Source organism: Botrytis cinerea, chromosome 9, assembly GCF_000143535.2.
Source record: "Botrytis cinerea B05.10 chromosome 9, complete sequence".
Lineage (NCBI taxonomy): Eukaryota > Fungi > Ascomycota > Leotiomycetes > Helotiales > Sclerotiniaceae > Botrytis > Botrytis cinerea.
The window spans coordinates 85,222-102,424 of NC_037318.1; the positions used below are offsets into that span (position 1 = coordinate 85,222).

Here is a 17,203-nt window from a genome sequence, read left to right on the forward strand (position 1 = left end):
CTCATGTCCCTCTCCTTCCCCACGACTCACGAACTAACCTCACCACCAGCTCTTTCCCCAGATTTACCACCTCCCTAAAATTAATGACTCACAAGCCTTATCCCCTCATCCCCTTCCAAAGAGATAATTCTCAAGAATTTACACCATCATGTCAAATCGTTGGATATGCAAACAGTTTCATAGCTCAGTGCTAAAGCGAAGAATCGCAGTTCTTTTAGTCGACGATTCGATCCCGTCTGGAACCTTCATTTTTTGGTTTTTGGGGAGGGGGAGGGGGAGGGGGTTTTACCGCCAGACTTTGGAGAACATTTTTATTTTGACGAGGGGTGATGAAGTTGACATTTGGGCATTCGGAGGGGGAGGAGCGGATGAGGGGAAGGAGAAATGAAAGGGCCGGATGAGGGACGTTGTAGTTACGAACAAGGTAGGCAGGTATGTTTTTTGATCTTGGAATTTTATTGCCGGGCATCCATGCGTATTGTAGTTCAATCCCATACTTCGTTCATCTTTGTGCGCCATCGAACTTCCTTCCCATTTCAAATTCTGAAGATGATTTATTATTTCTTCCTTGTTGAAAGTTCACGGCAGAATTGCAAAACGGGTAGGTGGGGAACCGCACAGAATGAATGATGATTTCGAAATCCTGAGTCTGAGACTTTAAGAATATGAGAATTGGTGTTTTGCTTTATTTATTTGTTGATCTATGATCTCTTATTTTAAATAGTGTAGATTTGTCATTTCTATAATGTCTTCATGCGCATGTGTGCATATACATCTAATATTCTGGAACTTGTCACCAGTCCCGTTTACCCCTCTTCAAATCCACCACATCAACATCTATCCTTAAAAGATATATCTAAAATTCTGATTCTCCCTATCCGTCATATCTGCAAAAGCAGTATCATCCAAATCCCTCCTTCTCCTTTCCTCCTCATCTGCATCCGCAAACTCATCTCCCCGTCCCTCTCTCACCCCACTCGTCACATCGATTCCCTGCTGGAAATCCCTCTTCTCATTTTCCCTCTTCAGTAAAAACCTCAAAATTATAATCAAGACCGCTTCCGCCAGGTGCGACACAATCATACTCCATATTCCCAATTGATATTTCGGAGCCTGGCTACTCTTATAAAAGAATGGTCCGGAAATATTCCCCACGCAAAGACCTACGAAGAGCGTCGCGTTCGTGAGAATTTTCTTTGTATGTCCCGCGGTATTTGCTGACAGCACAGAGAGTAACAATACAAAAGAGGCATTATAGGGTCCGGTTAGGTAATACATTATGAGACGAGGAACCTGGTGAGTCTGGGGAAGAAATTGAAGTCCGAATGCGCCGGTGATGTTGGGGAGGAGAAAGATGAGGATCATGATACAGCGATTATTGGGGGGTAAGCGATCGTTGAGGAAGACGCAGAGGAGAATGCTGAGGGCAATGAGGACGCCGTAGGGAATTTGCATGATGGTTGTTATCACTTTTGTTTGTTAGTTGTAATTCATATATTATTCATTTATGGGTATTGACAGCAGTAGAAAAAAGAACGAGGGAGAACAGAAAGGGAAACTTACAAGTTGAATATCCAAACCCTTTGATGATCAAGGTGCCGAAATTGCTAATCCCTCCATTTGGAATATTCGCCACAAGTCCAATCAAAAAGAACAAATACGTTTTATAATCTCCCGCCCATTCTTTTACCTGTACCCATTTGAAGGTTTTATTTTCCACTCCCGTTTGGTTTTCCCTCAATCTCTCCACCGCCATGCGCTTCTCATCAATACTCAACACCTTTGCCGTAACGGGACTATCGGGCAAGAAAAACCACAAGACAATCCCCCAAATACAGCAACATGCACCGACGATCAAAAATTCGTATTTCCACGACGCTAACGACCCGCGGATGTTCCCGATCCCGTAGCCGATGAGTCCTCCGAGTGCAATTCCCACACCGTTGGCGGAATACCAGAGGCCGATTCGGATGGGCTGTTCGCGTCGCGTGTACCACATGGATGTGATGATCATGAAGGAGGAATCACTACAGCCTTCTGCGGCACCGGACAGGGCGCGCAGAACAGCGAGCTCGGCGAAGTTGCGTGCGGCGGCTGTTGAATATTAGTAACATGAATTGTGAGTGAGAGAGCTCCCATCTCAAATGTAACGGGAAAAGAACTCTTACCCTGACACATGAGAAGAGCACCCCACATGAAGATATTAAAAGCGAGGTATTTCGCGACCGGAAACTTCTGCATCAGATAATTGGTGGGGAAGGCCCAGGCGAGCCAGCCAAAATAGAAGATACTCGAGAGCCAGGAGTATTTTGTCCCCTCGAGATGGAGATCATCTTTTATGCCAAAGATGGCGGCGTATGAAAGGGTAGTTTTGTCGATCTGGTTTGTGTTAGCAATTGTTATTATTCTCGTTATTATGAAAAAAAAAAAAAAAAAAAAAAAAAAAGTTTGAGGACGAAAAGACTAACATACGTAGTAGAACATATAGCAGACAGCCAAACACGGTAAAATGATCATATCGATTTTCTTAATCAATTTCCTCTCCTCAACAGGATCAATCGCTTGGTGCAATTGTTCCGTATCCTGAAATAAAGCAAGAGCGGTGTCGCCCTCTGGCTGTTTCCTCTGCGATGGTTTCCATGCTGGCAAGGAAGATTGCGGAGAAATGGTATCGAATTGATGATTCCCTTGTTGGATGGAAGGATCCTCGAGATGAGTTACTTCTCCTTCTCCTTGTTTGTTTTGGTCCATGGTTCTATTCTCTCCCTATCTTGATTTCTTTTGGAGAAGAAGGAGGAGAAGAAGAAAATGGTAAAAAAATACCTCGATATGTGAATTTTCGAGACAAATTATGTAGCCGTACCAACAATTAAGTAGAACTCAAAAGACGCGCGATAAATTAATCTTCGTCTCCACCTCATCGATATCGGCGTTGCAACTTGACAATGAGCGAGCGGTTAAACAGAGGCGAAGAAGTCGACAGTCAGTATTGTCATTTTATATGAATTGAGTAATTCCCCATGCATTATGTGTAATACTTCGGGGCGATAAAGACACGACGCTAACATATGGAGTGTCCCCGCGGGGTATACTGAACTCCCGACTGGGGGAGAATCTCAAGACCCCAGATTTCCAACCCCGCCTTTTTCCGAGAGGAAGTTGTGAAGATTCTTGGTTGCTTGCATCATTATGCGTCAATTGGATAAATGTTTGATTATCCGTCAATCAAATTGAGGAAGGTTACGCGCGAGCTTGTAAGAGATTGGCTAGATCGGCTGGATATCTCTAGATAGTGAAACGTTACCAGGAATTGGGCGGGCGGTAGTCAGTAATGGGAGAACGGTAGAGTGGGAGAGTGGGATGTGGGGGTACATGTGTTGTTGAAATGTGGAGTAGCGTTCATATCCCCTCGTGACCCTATGCTGGATTCCTACTTAGCCTCTACCCATGCGCGTCGGTAATGGAAGAGATTAAAAATTTCCCCTAATTTGCATGCTAGAGGAAGATGAATGAAGTAGTACATAAGACATATATGTTATTCACTAGTCATGTGTTTACTTAGACACTCAATAAAGCCGTTCAAAGAATCATCTTGCACAAGTACACGAGTTAGAGCATCCAAAAGGAACAAGAACGACTACTCAACATGCCAAATTCCTATAGAGAATAAAATTAATGAAGCTATTCTTAACTTCACGTGCCATGACGCTCCGCTGGCCCTCCGGGAGCCACTGCCGTGGAGGCAGACTAATTATAAACCGAATCTTTACTTTGTAGAACCGCACAAGTGACAGAATCGAGAGAACTCATGAAAGCCACAAGGAAAAGATGCGACAGTGTGCAAACTCAACTTGATTTGACTTCAAAATATTCCAAATACAAGAATAAATAACAGCGGAAATTTGGTATACGAGATGATTGTGTGTACTAAAAGCAAGCAAAGAAGCTCCATTCATAGCATCCGCTTTTGTCTATAGTTGTAACTCCATCGACCCATCCCAGGGAAGCGTAAGGAGATATCGAGAAATCTGCCCATCAATCATTACCAGCATTAAAAACTCCCATCAATCCTTGCATCCGAATTCGTTTCTTCGTTCATGACTCATAAAATCCCATCATGTCTCCCATCGTTACGGTCCAGCCTTCCAAATCCTACGAATGTCTAGATAGAGGTGTCTAGTTGCATCCACAACTCAAAAACCCACTAGCATGATAAAATCTTCCTCCATCCATAACACCCGTTCCAACACAAGTTCCCACACTCTGTACACCCTGCTGCGCGACTCCCAAGTCAAAAGTCTGAGTAATGTCACCGCTACAATCGGTGACTCCTTTCCAGATACTATAGGTGCAAGCTTTATCAGCCGGAAAAAGCATGATGCCTTGAGTAAGGATATTGACGCAAGCGCCGGCGGTGATGTTTCCTGAGAAAACATTGATGCCGCATTGGGATGGAGATTGGTAACCTTGGTAGTAATCTAGTTTGGTGGAGAGGATGGAGCAGGTAGAGATTGGAGAGACAGAGGCAGGGACGGGCACTGGAGAAGCAAGGACGGCTGTGAGGAGAGTGAGGGGGAAAATGGCCTGGAGATTGTTAATATGCATGTATTGAAGTGAGAAAAAGAAGGATGGAGACAAACTGTGAAGAGCATTTTGATTGGGTTTAGAGAAGGAGGTAGTTTGAGTTGGTTGTTTGTTTGGATGATAGTGTTATTGATGTTTGAGTTTGAGTCCGAGTTGTACTGTGTGGCAATTGCAATGGTGGCCGATTAAAATTGCACTTGGATATGAAATGTAATTGTATGATGAGTGTAATCGAAAGCTCAAAGCATAAGAGCCAACACCAACATATATAGTTCTCACATCTTATCTCACCTCATCTCACCTTCGGCCCTCAGCACCATTACCAAAACAAAATATCAAGCAACGTTGAATCAAGCATGAACTTTCGACCCACTATCTGTGAGTAATACGACATAACATGATTATACAAGGACCTAGCCTTGTTCTTTACATACATTCTAGACGCCCCCTATACGCAACACAGTAAGATGCATGAATATGCAGTTCGTGTCTTCCCATTCTATACGATAGACTGACAGGTGAAAGCACGGGCCGATTGGAGCTCACGCTGTGAAGCACGAGAGCCTCGTATCATTAAAATATGTTCTCAACGATATCAAGACCAGAAGGCGTTAAGAGGCGGGTTCCGAGATTGTGGTTAACTTGCACTGGCAATGACAGAATCAATTACATGATCATAATTCGTTTGAAATTTGAACATGTTTAATTGAGAGGGGTAAAGAGCAAGATGACGTAGGTATATTAGACCGAAGCCATACTATGTTGACCTCAAATTCCAGCTTGCATGTTGAACGCGGTGTGGAAATTTCCGGTCTACAATTGTCCATGGATTTTGATAAGCAATAGCGAATCAATTCCACGGGATTTGTTCGCACAGGCAATCAATTGAAGTAATTCTGCAGATCAACATACCATGTTGAAGATTATCTTCAGCCCATGGACTCGGATTTGCGTAGCTGTGTCTCATTGATCCCTGGCAACATACCTCGTATTGAGTAAGGTATTTGACAGCATGGAAAAGTCTTTTCACATTTGATTATCTCATCATCGAACACTATCCGATAGGTTATTGGGATCGTATTGATGGACCTGCATACGTATAATGCTAGGAACTGAAAATGAAACGTAAGTGCATCTCAATCATACTCAATAAGTGTTCTGCAAATCCTGAAATATGATGTGTGTCCGACTTTGTTGTTCTAGAGCATAGCCTATCTACAATAGTGATAATAATGAATGCATGATAATAATGTGAAGGTGTGAAGGTGTGAGGGGTCTGTAAACGTGGCTGATGATGACTGACTTAAGCGAATGTATCCTACCGGACTTTCAACACCGACCGACCTCGAGGTTACACCGTAAAACGTCCCGCGAAACGTTCGGATCTACAAGCTCCAGGATCCCCGTTCCGTAAGCGTTGAAGAAATACGAATAAACATATAAATAGAAGCAATCGGGAATGTCCCGTATTTACGAATAAATTCTTGAGAATCGAGAATGTTAGGAATACTTTCGTAACGTTGCTTGCGAGAACAATTCGTAAAGATAAATAGATAGTGCAGTAGGATGATAAAAATTCCAATGAGTGATAAGAGGAATAAACATTTCCATGTCGCTCAAAAACATCGTGTGTGTTCTTTGACATAATAGTAGATGGCGATAAAAATAGTTGATAGGGCTATTCAACTTGTTGATTGATACAATAGTCTGCGCCGAGACTTTAGCTGCAGGAAGTTTTCCTATCGCGGTACGGGCCGTGCATTGCATCGCATATGGAATTGTTGAATCAATTGATATGTAATGTGTGGCAGACCACTCGGTCATATAAAACCGCCGAAATCAATATTGAAAATGAAAGATTTCAGAAAGATATCGTGTTGTTGTGTTGCCATGAAGACGTGGGATGATTGTTAAGCGACACAGACATCTCTGCATCTGAAGTGGGATATAGAATCCTCTCTTAGCTTGGAAGTCAAGATTCAAACATAAATATTTCAGCTCGTATGGTTCGTCAACGCAAGCAGCTAGAATAATAAACGACGAGAATGTTATCAGTGACGGTTGAAGTGTACCGGAATGAGTGCAGGGAACTGTGTTACCATGGTATTTGGTATCATGCTAGGAAGTTGTTACACCCTTCAAAACGCCACTCATAACACTTGATAGAAATTCAACTTACTTCTAGAATCCTTTTTGTCCGTGCGAAATATGAAGAATGAGATCAGACTTGCATAACATCATGTTGTGTGGGTGTTCAGTCATCGAGATTAGCAAACTAGATGTGAACTTCGATAGGAAGGTCTCCGAAAATAATCCAATGTATTAAGCGAATCCATTTGGATAATTCAGATGGCTGAATGTTGCAATGATTTGACTGTTTTGAAAATCCCCGTTGTTTAAATGGTCTTAATATCCCAGACGATCGGAATTCAGGAATAAAATGATTTTCAGCATCGGAATATAATCCAGACTATTGGAAACCCTGCATTATTCTGCATATTGTTGAACATTGAAAATGAATATATTGCATCGTGTCTCTGTAGTGATATCACTATGAACGCCAAACTCTTCGAAAAAATACATACTTCCAATCTTCGCGAACAATCATGCAGCTCTTCTAGCTGTTGTACTCATTAATGTAATTTTCTTGCCCTTTTTCTTCTTCCCTTGAGGTGGTGGTGGAGGTGTAGCACTTGAACTACTTTCTCCGTTCAAGGACGCCGCCTGAATTTGAGCAATCAATGCATCATTCTCTGCTTGAAGCTCTTGTTCCCAACCCGGTAGCCAACCATCATCCGCATTACCATTGTACTGGGGATGAAGATCAGGCGAAGATGGTGTTACTAATGTTGTTCCCCAAACAGTTCTTGGCGCAGGAGGGCTCGTAGATGGTGAGGCTAATGCTCCGAAAGAAGAGCCTTGACGTGAAGTCCAAGGAGGAGATGCATCAACCGGGTCAACAGATGTTGATGTGAGCTCGGCGTAATCGATATCGGAATAGTTCGCTGGGGATATTTCGGGTTGCTTCTGCCTAGCCGTGGCCCAACGTGCATTATCTTCTGCCTTTTCAGCACGCTGCCTATCTTTCTCCTCTCGAACTTCCTTGTCTCTATTACGTTTTCTTCGTCGCTCAATATCCTCTTTGAATTGATTCAAGATCTCCGGTTGAACAACATCAGTCCAATTGCACTCTAAAAATCCTACTTCGCAACCAAAGGGCAAATGAGCTAAGTATTTGGTTCTTTTTCTCAATTCATCATCCATCACATGAGTGGATACACGCTCGACGCGAGGAAGTAATGTTGAAGGAAATGAGGCAAAACTTCCAAAAGCCGATTTGAGAATTCTGATATCGAGAGGAGCGAGATAATAATGAAGAAGAGCTTGATAAAACAGGTATGGGGCGTCTGAATGTCTCTCGTTTGATTGGGAATTCTTTGAGCGTAGTGGCCTGTCATTTTGTTGCGTGCTCCCTAGGTGGGATTGTGAAGGATCTGAGATCGGAACAGGATGGGACGAAGGTAGTGGTGGAGTAACTGTCGAATCTAATTGGAAAGGGACAGCCGATGGAGATAGCGTTGAGCTTTGTTGGACATAGTACATCTCTGGAGAATTTTCATCGACAGTATTGAACTGTATGGGTTGCCTTTTGGGCTTCTTCTCGGTCGGCTGATTTGGTGGAGGTGGTGGCCCACCAATACCTTTTACTTTCTCCTTCGCATCGTTTACAGAATTGACCGCTTTCCGAGTCCACTCGGGTTCTTCCCCAAACATCAATTCATCCTCATTCTCTTGTTGTTTCAATGCTTCGATTTCCAATCCAAATTGTTCCATCATATATTCCTCACTTCCTTTCATGATTCGAGCATAATCCGTAACCTCGGCAGCGAAATACCATGGGATGTCTTCCGATTTATCGAGTACATCCGCACCATCTCTTGGCAGTGCCAAAGTGCTTCCAGGTTGTCGCATAACTAATCGTAATACAACATCTTCTCCTTCACGCGGGGCAGGCCCTTCTTGTCCAATATACCATCTAACGGGTCTCGTTTCTGAGCTATAGATAGTATCCCAACAGATTGGACATGCCTTCCATCGAGCCTTTTTCTCTGGTAGAGGGTTTGTGTCATCGGTCGAGTGCATGTAGCGAATAAGACATGGCAAACAAAAAATATGTCCGCATTTCGCCATGCGAGGGGCTACAGGGTGCGAGAGACATATTGGACATGATGTGTCTTGTGATTCGGCGGATGCGAGAATTTGAAGAACATCATTCCAGTCCAGAGGCTGATCTGCGAACAGAGCTTGCTGCTTGTAATCTCCATTTGGCCTGACTATAAATCGGTAGTTTGCGTGAATATACCTCGCTTTATCACTAGAATGATGACCAGATCCAATTCCATATATATTCCCACGTCTTGTCCCTCTTGCGATCGTGTTTCGATAATCCTGTGGCCTGGGGGGAAGAGCAAAACTCATAAGATGTGTAATTGATGTTTGTCCCCTTCGACTATTGGCATTTCTCATAGCCGCCTAGCAGTATTAGCACTACTGATTGTCTGTGAACTAGTTATGAAAGTGAAATATCCTAATCGTCTGCAATGAACTGATCTTTTGTATTGCACTAATTGCTTGCAATATGCCTGTGGGACAGGGATGCAAATGATGGGAACGTGAAGAAATGTACAACTTACGGATTCCGCCATAGCATCCTCATCCGCGAGCCTGGGTTTCTTGGAATTTCTATGTTGTTTTCGTTGACTTTGATTGTTTCTAGCAGCCGCAGATACGCCACCGGATTGACTACCAGAGCGCCGTGTATTTGACTCGAAACTTGGAGATATGATTTGACTCTGCTGTTGTTGAGTAGGATTGTGCGCGGTATTGAGAGATTTTCCACCAGGCGATGACGCGCTTTGCTGAACGGGGTTCATAGTTCAAAGTCTTTAAAATATAGAGACTTCTCAATGTTCCAATCCAGGCTTGATAATCAAATGGACTCTCAGGCCGGGAGTTTGATTGGGCGTGTAAAGAGGGAAGTATCAGATGATATGATATGTCCTATGGCGACGTCTGGTTGCTTGACAGAGTTGTTGCACTTTTCAATGTTCTCGATCAGACCCGATTTGATAATCGTCGGTCCCTCGGATAAGACAATCAATCGCTCTTGATATATATGCGTGTGTAGCTATGGCTGAAAGTATGAAATACAAAGCTAAGGAGGAACGATTGAACACAAAGAATGAGATGGTAAAGATGGGTATGCTAATAGAATAAAGTAACTGTACTATGAAACGCAAAACGATGCAGATGGTTGACTTGGGAGGAGATTTCAGGCGCCACAAGGACGTTGTTGCCAGAGGACGGGAAGAGTCACTCCAGATCACCACTGTATGGCTTTATGAGGATGAGGGGCGATATGAAAGTTCACCAGTGGTTCGCTCCCTCAATGTTATCGGTAATCTTATAGGGAAAACGTTAGAGACATAAGACGTAATCGGATCGTTCGTCATACCTGCCAGTGCCTCCGAGCCCACCTGGTAGCTATGGGACTGTTGGGACCATGAAGAAGATGGCAGATGGACGAAGATATATTTGCACTCGATTCACAGTATTGCATTAGCCAGGGACATTCTTAGATGCCGCGTCCATGTGCGCTTCCACCTCATATGCAACGGCGAATGCTTTACTTCTTATCGATATGCTTCTAGCCAGGACACCAGGGGAGCCAGTTTAATTGTTCTAGGTCAAGAGTACATATCGCACAGCACGGCACGAGCACCCTCCGCATAGCTTTTTGGGGGCAAAAAGTCTTGGCAAGGCTTTCACTTTTTTGGCTCAGTCATCTTCTTTTTTGATCTCCATAATTTTGGAGGACTTCGGAAATCTACCTGCCCCAAAGCCAACATTATAACCCAACAACATATATTCCATAATAGTCATATCCAGAGCTCTATTTGTGCAGATTTATCTTGGAAGCTGCTGCCATCGCGCGCGTTTTAAATATAGAGATACCTTCTCTTTTTGTTAATGCGCTAGCACTTTGGAGAACATACTCAAGAGAGCTCCCCCCATCTAACGAAGAGCCAATATCAATTTCGCGCGACAGCTCCTGCCAAACCAAACCATCCTGGACAAGGTAGGTTTGGAAAGAACAAACTCTAGCAAGCCGGCATGATGAACGGTCGTCATCTGCCGGCAGGGCAAGGTATGCAACAAGACCTGGGAAGAAGGAGACCTTATGGTCATCAAGCTCAACCATATCCACCGGCGGCACCTCTGTACAATGCGTACATGCACCCGTACAACGCGAATTATTACCATCCTCAACCATTGCCTCCTCAGTATTACAATAATGGCTTGACTCAACAATATAACCCATATCAACACTATGGTCGTTCGCCTCCGCCAATGATGACGCATTATACTCACCCACCTCCACCTCCACTTCAACCCCAAGCACCACCTTTCGTTCGACCTCAGCCATCTCCTGCTATTGCTGCTTCTCACCCACCAGTAATTGCGTCCTCTTACCAGCCAGCTCCTGCGCCTCCACTGCCTCAAACTCCCTCGAGCTTCTCAACCCAATCGTCCAACACCCTTTCTGCAGGACCTCTCACGCCTCCAACTCCACAAATACAGCCTGTTGCTCAGTCTCCGCCTCCAGCTCCCAAACACTATATACCTTTTCAGGCACCTGTATGTTACACTCTTAAAACACATTACTCAATTGCTGATATCAAACTAGTTGCCTTGGATATCCCCCAACACTACTGCACCCTGGCCGACCAGACGGCGCCGGAAAAGGAAGCAGAGTCCAGAGTTGTCTATGAATCCCGTGGAGCTTCCAAGTCTAGACAAGGATGTTGATACTGAGTCGAAGAAGGGCGTAGAGATGTCGGAGCCATCGTCAGAGCCAAAGCCGAGCCCTGAAGAAGCTTCAGAGCCTACACCTGAAACACCTACTACTACTCAAGGTCCATCAGAAGACACTGAATCTACAGTCCCAACTACTCCATCTTCTACAAAACCTTCGTCTCTACTTGCAGGTGGAGAAGTAACTCCCGTAGCTACAAAATCCCAGCGAGCTACTGTGCCTGCAGTCCCCGCCATCCCTGCCATACGTGCCATTCCAAAGTCTCAACCCAAAAGCATGCCATCGACAAATTCTCAAAATACCAATGGTGAAGTTGTAGCTGAGGCAGAATTGACCAAGTCTGAAGTGACTAATGAGAATGAAGCCAATGACCCTACTACTGAGGAAGTTGAGGCAACACCTCCCCCTCCCAAAGCGTGGGCTACACCAAGAGCTTGGACTGGTCTCTTTGGTTCATCTGGCGCTCCTACCGCTCCTACCACTGTCAATGGTGGACAGAATGGATCCTCTGAGATTGGCAAAAGTAATTCGGAATCACTAGCTGAAGCATTGCGCTCATTCAAGGCCGAAGCCAAGGACTCCAAAATATCATTTCTTGAGCCTCGAGGTCTAGTGAACACTGGTAACATGTGCTATATGAATTCTGTTTTACAAGTTCTCGTTTTCTGTACCCCTTTCTATGACTTTCTTGATCAAGTCAGCAAGAAAGCAGCGCATAGCTTCAAAAGTCAAACACCTTTAATTGATGCAATGTAAGTACGAACAATGAATTTCGTGTAATTGCTACTAACATCTTACAAGGATTATGTTTATGCGGGAGTTTTCAGTTATTGATTCTGCAAAATCAGTTGAGCAACTCAAAATGAGACTTAAAGATGGGGAACTTGAGCAATATGGAGATTCTTTCACGCCGGATTTCGTCTACGATGTTATGCGACGTTTACCGAGATTTGTCACAATGCAGGTTAGTTTAAATGTATTATTTGAGTTTGTATTTACTAATATATGCCATAGAGGGGACACCAACAAGACGCGGAAGAATTCCTTGGCTTTTTGCTTGAAGGGCTTCATGATGAATGTGTACATGTCATGAAGTCAAGTGAATCGAGTAAAAATTCGGCTGATACCACACCCATGAACGTACCTTCGTCTCCTATCAGCGATACTGCGAGTCGACGTGGGTCTGTTGATGATGTATGGCAACAGGTTGGACCTAAACAAAAAGCTGCCATTACAAGATCTTCTGGAACTATACTTACTGGCTCTCCAGTCACTAAAATCTTTGGTGGTAGCTTGAGATCCGAATTGCGTGTACCAGGCTTGAAAGATTCCATTACTCTTGAGCCATATCAGCCACTCCAACTGGATATCGGTTCCCCGGATATTCATAACATCGTTGATGCCTTGAGAGGCCTGACACATTCAGAGGTCCTTCATGGCGATTTCAAGTCTCCAAAGGGTCCCAACGTAACCGCGACAAAGCAAGTATTCATCGAGACGGTACCCCCTGTACTCATCTTGCACTTGAAGCGTTTCCAATACGACAACACCGGCGGCACACAAAAGATTTGGAAGAAGGTTGAGTATCCTTTGGAACTCGAATTACCAAAGGAAGTCTTTCCAAGAACTAGGCGTAGTGTTTTTGCCCATGATGGCTATCCAAAGTATCGCCTGATTGGCGTTGTCTATCACCACGGTAAGAATGCCAGCGGTGGACACTATACTGTAGACGTTAGGAGACAAGATGGGAAGGAGTGGATCAGACTTGACGATACTGTTATTAAGCGTGTAAGGAGTGAAGATGTAGCTGAAGGAGGAAGTGAAGAAGATCCAAAAGTTTTGGCTGCTGCTTTAGAGGCCCACAAGAAGGATAGTTCATCGTCGGGAAACATCTTTGCCTCAATCGGAGAAGAAAATGGAGAAGCTGAGGAGGACGGATGGAAACAAGCCAGTGGATCTGGAAAGAAATGGTCAAGTGTAGTAAATGGCGCTTCCACACCAAAGTCCAAACCTGCCACTGGATATGCGGCTGGTAAATCCTCACTTATGGATAACAAGGTCGCATATCTCTTGTTTTATCAAAAAGTATGAGGGTCTGATTGGTGTAATGATAGGGCTGGGCACGATGGATAGGGAATTGAAGAGGACGGCGATGATCGATGGAGGAGGCCGGACAGGTCGCTGAAAGGGATGTCATAATTGATTCTCAAAATGATGAATATTACGAGAAAATGAGATGAAAGGCCGAGAAGAGGGATGGTTCGTGCTGAAGATGCGGTCCCTTTCGAAAGTTAGGTATCCGTGTTTCGCTATTCAGCAAGGAAATTTTGGATGGGCGGTTGACCTAGTCTTATATTAGGGTTAACAAAAGATGCATTGCAGCTTTCTTGTACATCACTTATTCGGACAACTTCTGAATTTTGGCATCATTTCTATGGCATGAGCGGTTGGCGCATGTTTAGGGAGGGAATTGGCGCGCAAAAAATAGTATATGTTACGAGGAAGTTCGATGTATAATATCTAATGGTTATTCGCAACCGACCATAGCAAATAAAAAATTAGCGATGAATAAGGAGTCACATAATGCATAATGTTGGAAACTGTTTTCTGCTGGACTTGTTAGCTAGGACGCATAGGGTGAAACGCAACTCGGAATATGTTGAGCTGCCTACCTACCTAGGTATAAAAATTGACAAAACATCATACGTCAGGTTGGTGATACAATGCCATCGACTATTCCTTTTATGTTTGAATCGATGTGTTGGTTGAGGCAGATAGCCCCGCAACTATTTGTTGTCACTATTACCTAGACTAGACAACACTTAATACACCTAATACATGTAATAGCTACATGATGGTATATTTAATACTACCTGCCTGACTAAACGCTATTATCGATATCGTATTCGTAACTTAAGGTTAATAGGTAGCTGGTACACCCAGATGCACATTGTTATCCTTGCCCCTTTTTTAAACTCATGTAAAACGTAATTTGTCAATTAAAAACCCCATCTTTTACTAGGGGTTTTACAATTCTCGAAGGCTTGGTTTTAAGGAGTGACAGGGGATAAGTGAAGATCAATCCGACCCAATGTGTGACTTCCGAGTGGCTCGACTGAAATGGGAAACGGGAACTAGTAAACAAATATTAATTTTAAATAATTCCCAATGTAAAATGGAGTCCGATTTGATTCTCATTATTTTGTTGACACTTTTTCTTGCACGCGTATGAAATCATGATCTTTGAGCTTCTATTATAGCACTTTCCTTACAAGCGCTTCATTTAAAATTGTATGTAGTGAATTAGTGGTTTATACTCGTCCCAACGATCTTTCCGTTCCGAAATTACACAATGTCCGAAGGACGCGAAAGATATTCTTTGCGGCAGACGCCAAAGTAAGTACCATTGCTATCTTTTCACTTCCATTTCCATCAGAGAGAGAAATCTGACCATTTATATAGAAAAACGGAACGTGCTGGTTTCGTCGAGACTCCACGAATTCGTCGCCAGAGAAAGTCACAATTCTCAGAAGACGCAGACGATTCTTCCTCCGCAACAGATAATCCGCCATCCAGGATGAGATCCTCAAGTCGAAAAGTCAATATGGTCGAGACAGCAACAGCGAATGATCATGTCAGTAATGGCGCCGCAATCAATGGCTTTACTTCCGCATTGAATGACCCCAACACGATCGAATCGTTGAAGAGTGGAAGCGCAAATATCAAGAGCGAGACCGAGGAGAAGGCAGTCAACGGGAAACCAACAAAGGTTACAAATGATCCAAAGATTGATGCTTCTGGCCATTTTGATTTTGGTGGCTCTTTCGGCGTTAGTGCTATGATGATTGGATTCCCTTGTCTCATGTGGTATATGTGGATTGGAGCAACATACTATGATGGAAAATTCCCTACACCGGAACCAGGCCAAGAATTCCTCGATTTTGTCAAACATATGGGTGATCTCGTCTACACAGGGGCATACCCAAGTCTTCGTGCTTGGAAAATCTACTGGGTTTTCTTTGTCTTTGAGGGTATCTTGTACTGCCTTATGCCAGGAGTTTGGGGTTATGGTAAACCGCTTCCTCATGAGGGAGGTAAGCAATTACCATATTACTGCTCAGGAATTTGGTCTTTCTATTTCACCATTATCACCGGGGCTGTTTTGCACTACCTCGACATTTTCAAAATTTATACTCTCCTAGACGAGTTTGGGCCAATTATGTCAGTAGCCATTTGCTCTGGATTCTTGGTCTCAATTGTTGCTTATTTGTCGGCTTTGGCACGCGGAGCTCAACACCGAATGACAGGCTACCCAATTTATGACTTCTTCATGGGAGCCGAGTTGAATCCAAGAATGTTCGGCATCTTGGATTTCAAAATGTTCTTCGAAGTTCGCCTACCTTGGTTCATTCTTTTGGGTCTTTCCTGTGCCGCTGCTGCGAGGCAATATGAACAATATGGTTATGTATCAGGTGAAGTCGGATTCTTGATTATGGCTCACTTTTTGTATGCAAATGCATGCGCTAAAGGAGAAGAACTAATCATAACAACCTGGTATGTATATCCCTGTACACACCTCCATTCAGTCTACTAACTCTTTTAGGGATATGTACTATGAGAAATGGGGTTTCATGTTGATTTTCTGGAACCTCGCCGGAGTTCCTCTCAGTTACTGCCACTGCACCATTTATTTGGCCAACCACCCACCATCTGAATACTCATGGAACAAGTATTTCCTTTTCTTCTTATACACATCGTACCTGTTCGTATACTGGGTTTGGGATACCACCAACAGCCAAAAGAATAGATTTAGATCTCGTGAGCGTGGAACCGTCACAGATCGTAAAGCATTCCCTCAATTGCCATGGAAGGAGGTTATGAACCCACGTGTCATCAAAACCAAAACCGGTGACTCAATTTTGGCCGATGGCTGGTACGGAAAAGCTCGCAAGATTCATTACACTTGCGATTTCTTCTTCGCTTTCTGCTGGGGACTTATTACTGGCTTCAAGAGTCCATTCCCTTGGTTCTATTGTGTCTTCTTTGCCGGTATGATCTCTCATCGTGCATATAGAGATATCCAAAAGTGTCGGGAGAGATATGGAGAGGCTTGGGAAGAGTACGAAAGACTGGTTCCATATCTGTTCATTCCAGTAAGTTCCGCCTTATCTCTATCAATTTGGTCGACTCTAGTTCGTTGCTAATTCAACCAAAGGGCATCTTTTAAATGGTTATATACCATATATATAAAAAAAACCGAATGATTTCGGTCGCAGTCATCTGTCTAGATGGATGATTGGAAGTGCCCATGCTAGCATTAGATCATAAAATAAGAACATGGGTAGCTCGTATAGTAGGCGTAGTATTAAACTTCTCTTGTACATAGGTTATTGATATGACTTTTAATGCCCAATTGTGCTCGAATAATATATCCAGAATTGATTCCATCAAACTTAGTTGAATCTACATAAATAGAAAGATGACATACGTGTCTGATTTTGTATTGCTAGCGAAGCTAGAAACCGCATGTGATTTTAGATCTGAATTATGGATAGAAATGTTAGAGGACTTGACTTCAAAACCGAATACAAGATGCCATTGTCTCTGAATATGACGACGGTCAGTAGAGCATGCAAATTCTTCACAGCTGTACGATGTACGGCTGCTACTTTTTCATGCAGCCTTATGTATGGTAAAGGCTAATGAGGCTGAAAGGGAGCTCGGCGTCGCCAACAATAAATA

The 17,203-nt window shown here is 43.6% G+C and overlaps 5 protein-coding genes across 5 annotated transcripts; 2 read left to right on the forward strand and 3 right to left on the reverse strand.

Moving 5' to 3' along the window:
• Positions 1 to 676: 676 nt before the first annotated feature.
• On the reverse strand, positions 677 to 3,150 carry BCIN_09g00210 (hypothetical protein). The gene is made up of 4 exons (XM_024694844.1): positions 2,473 to 3,150; positions 2,169 to 2,379; positions 1,564 to 2,094; positions 677 to 1,469 (listed from the first exon to the last, which is right to left on the reverse strand). The coding sequence occupies exons 1-4, from the start codon at positions 2,749 to 2,751 to the stop codon at positions 844 to 846; spliced, it is 1,647 nt and encodes a 548-aa protein (XP_024550637.1). The 5' UTR covers positions 2,752 to 3,150; the 3' UTR covers positions 677 to 843.
• Positions 3,151 to 3,641: 491 nt separating this feature from the next.
• Positions 3,642 to 4,896, reverse strand: BCIN_09g00220 (hypothetical protein). The gene is made up of 2 exons (XM_001552563.2): positions 4,641 to 4,896; positions 3,642 to 4,584 (listed from the first exon to the last, which is right to left on the reverse strand). The coding sequence occupies exons 1-2, from the start codon at positions 4,650 to 4,652 to the stop codon at positions 4,177 to 4,179; spliced, it is 420 nt and encodes a 139-aa protein (XP_001552613.1). The 5' UTR covers positions 4,653 to 4,896; the 3' UTR covers positions 3,642 to 4,176.
• A 1,928-nt stretch (positions 4,897 to 6,824) lies between these two features.
• Positions 6,825 to 10,110, reverse strand: Bcmag2. Its single transcript, XM_024694845.1, has 3 exons — positions 10,100 to 10,110; positions 9,279 to 10,047; positions 6,825 to 9,117 (listed from the first exon to the last, which is right to left on the reverse strand). The coding sequence occupies exons 2-3, from the start codon at positions 9,516 to 9,518 to the stop codon at positions 7,189 to 7,191; spliced, it is 2,169 nt and encodes a 722-aa protein (XP_024550638.1). The 5' UTR covers positions 9,519 to 10,047; positions 10,100 to 10,110; the 3' UTR covers positions 6,825 to 7,188.
• A 345-nt stretch (positions 10,111 to 10,455) lies between these two features.
• Positions 10,456 to 14,042, forward strand: Bcubp3. Its single transcript, XM_001552565.2, has 4 exons — positions 10,456 to 11,283; positions 11,333 to 12,213; positions 12,263 to 12,425; positions 12,476 to 14,042. The coding sequence occupies exons 1-4, from the start codon at positions 10,759 to 10,761 to the stop codon at positions 13,550 to 13,552; spliced, it is 2,646 nt and encodes an 881-aa protein (XP_001552615.2). The 5' UTR covers positions 10,456 to 10,758; the 3' UTR covers positions 13,553 to 14,042.
• Positions 14,043 to 14,638: 596 nt separating this feature from the next.
• Positions 14,639 to 16,911, forward strand: BCIN_09g00250 (hypothetical protein). Its single transcript, XM_001552566.2, has 4 exons — positions 14,639 to 14,857; positions 14,924 to 16,015; positions 16,065 to 16,614; positions 16,677 to 16,911. The coding sequence occupies exons 1-4, from the start codon at positions 14,814 to 14,816 to the stop codon at positions 16,686 to 16,688; spliced, it is 1,698 nt and encodes a 565-aa protein (XP_001552616.1). The 5' UTR covers positions 14,639 to 14,813; the 3' UTR covers positions 16,689 to 16,911.
• The last annotated feature ends 292 nt before the right edge of the window (positions 16,912 to 17,203 follow it).

Bases quoted from the DNA above. Each gene is read 5' to 3' on its own strand.
- Bcmag2 (XM_024694845.1), bottom strand. From the start codon at position 9,518: ATGAACCCCGTTCAGCAAAGCGCGTCATCGCCTGGTGGAAAATCTCTC. The intron at 9,118-9,278 runs GTAAGTTGTACA...TAATACTGCTAG, and splicing joins AGGATGCTATGGCGGAATCC to GCGGCTATGAGAAATGCCAA.
- BCIN_09g00210 (XM_024694844.1), bottom strand. From the start codon at position 2,751: ATGGACCAAAACAAACAAGGAGAAGGAGAAGTAACTCATCTCGAGGAT. The intron at 2,380-2,472 runs GTATGTTAGTCT...AACACAAACCAG, and splicing joins TCTGCTATATGTTCTACTAC to ATCGACAAAACTACCCTTTC. The intron at 2,095-2,168 runs GTAAGAGTTCTT...AATATTCAACAG, and splicing joins TGCTCTTCTCATGTGTCAGG to CCGCCGCACGCAACTTCGCC.
- Bcubp3 (XM_001552565.2), top strand. From the start codon at position 10,759: ATGATGAACGGTCGTCATCTGCCGGCAGGGCAAGGTATGCAACAAGAC. The intron at 11,284-11,332 runs GTATGTTACACT...ATATCAAACTAG, and splicing joins ATATACCTTTTCAGGCACCT to TTGCCTTGGATATCCCCCAA. The intron at 12,214-12,262 runs GTAAGTACGAAC...ACATCTTACAAG, and splicing joins ACACCTTTAATTGATGCAAT to GATTATGTTTATGCGGGAGT.
- BCIN_09g00250 (XM_001552566.2), top strand. From the start codon at position 14,814: ATGTCCGAAGGACGCGAAAGATATTCTTTGCGGCAGACGCCAAA. The intron at 14,858-14,923 runs GTAAGTACCATT...CCATTTATATAG, and splicing joins TCTTTGCGGCAGACGCCAAA to AAAAACGGAACGTGCTGGTT. The intron at 16,016-16,064 runs GTATGTATATCC...TAACTCTTTTAG, and splicing joins GAACTAATCATAACAACCTG to GGATATGTACTATGAGAAAT.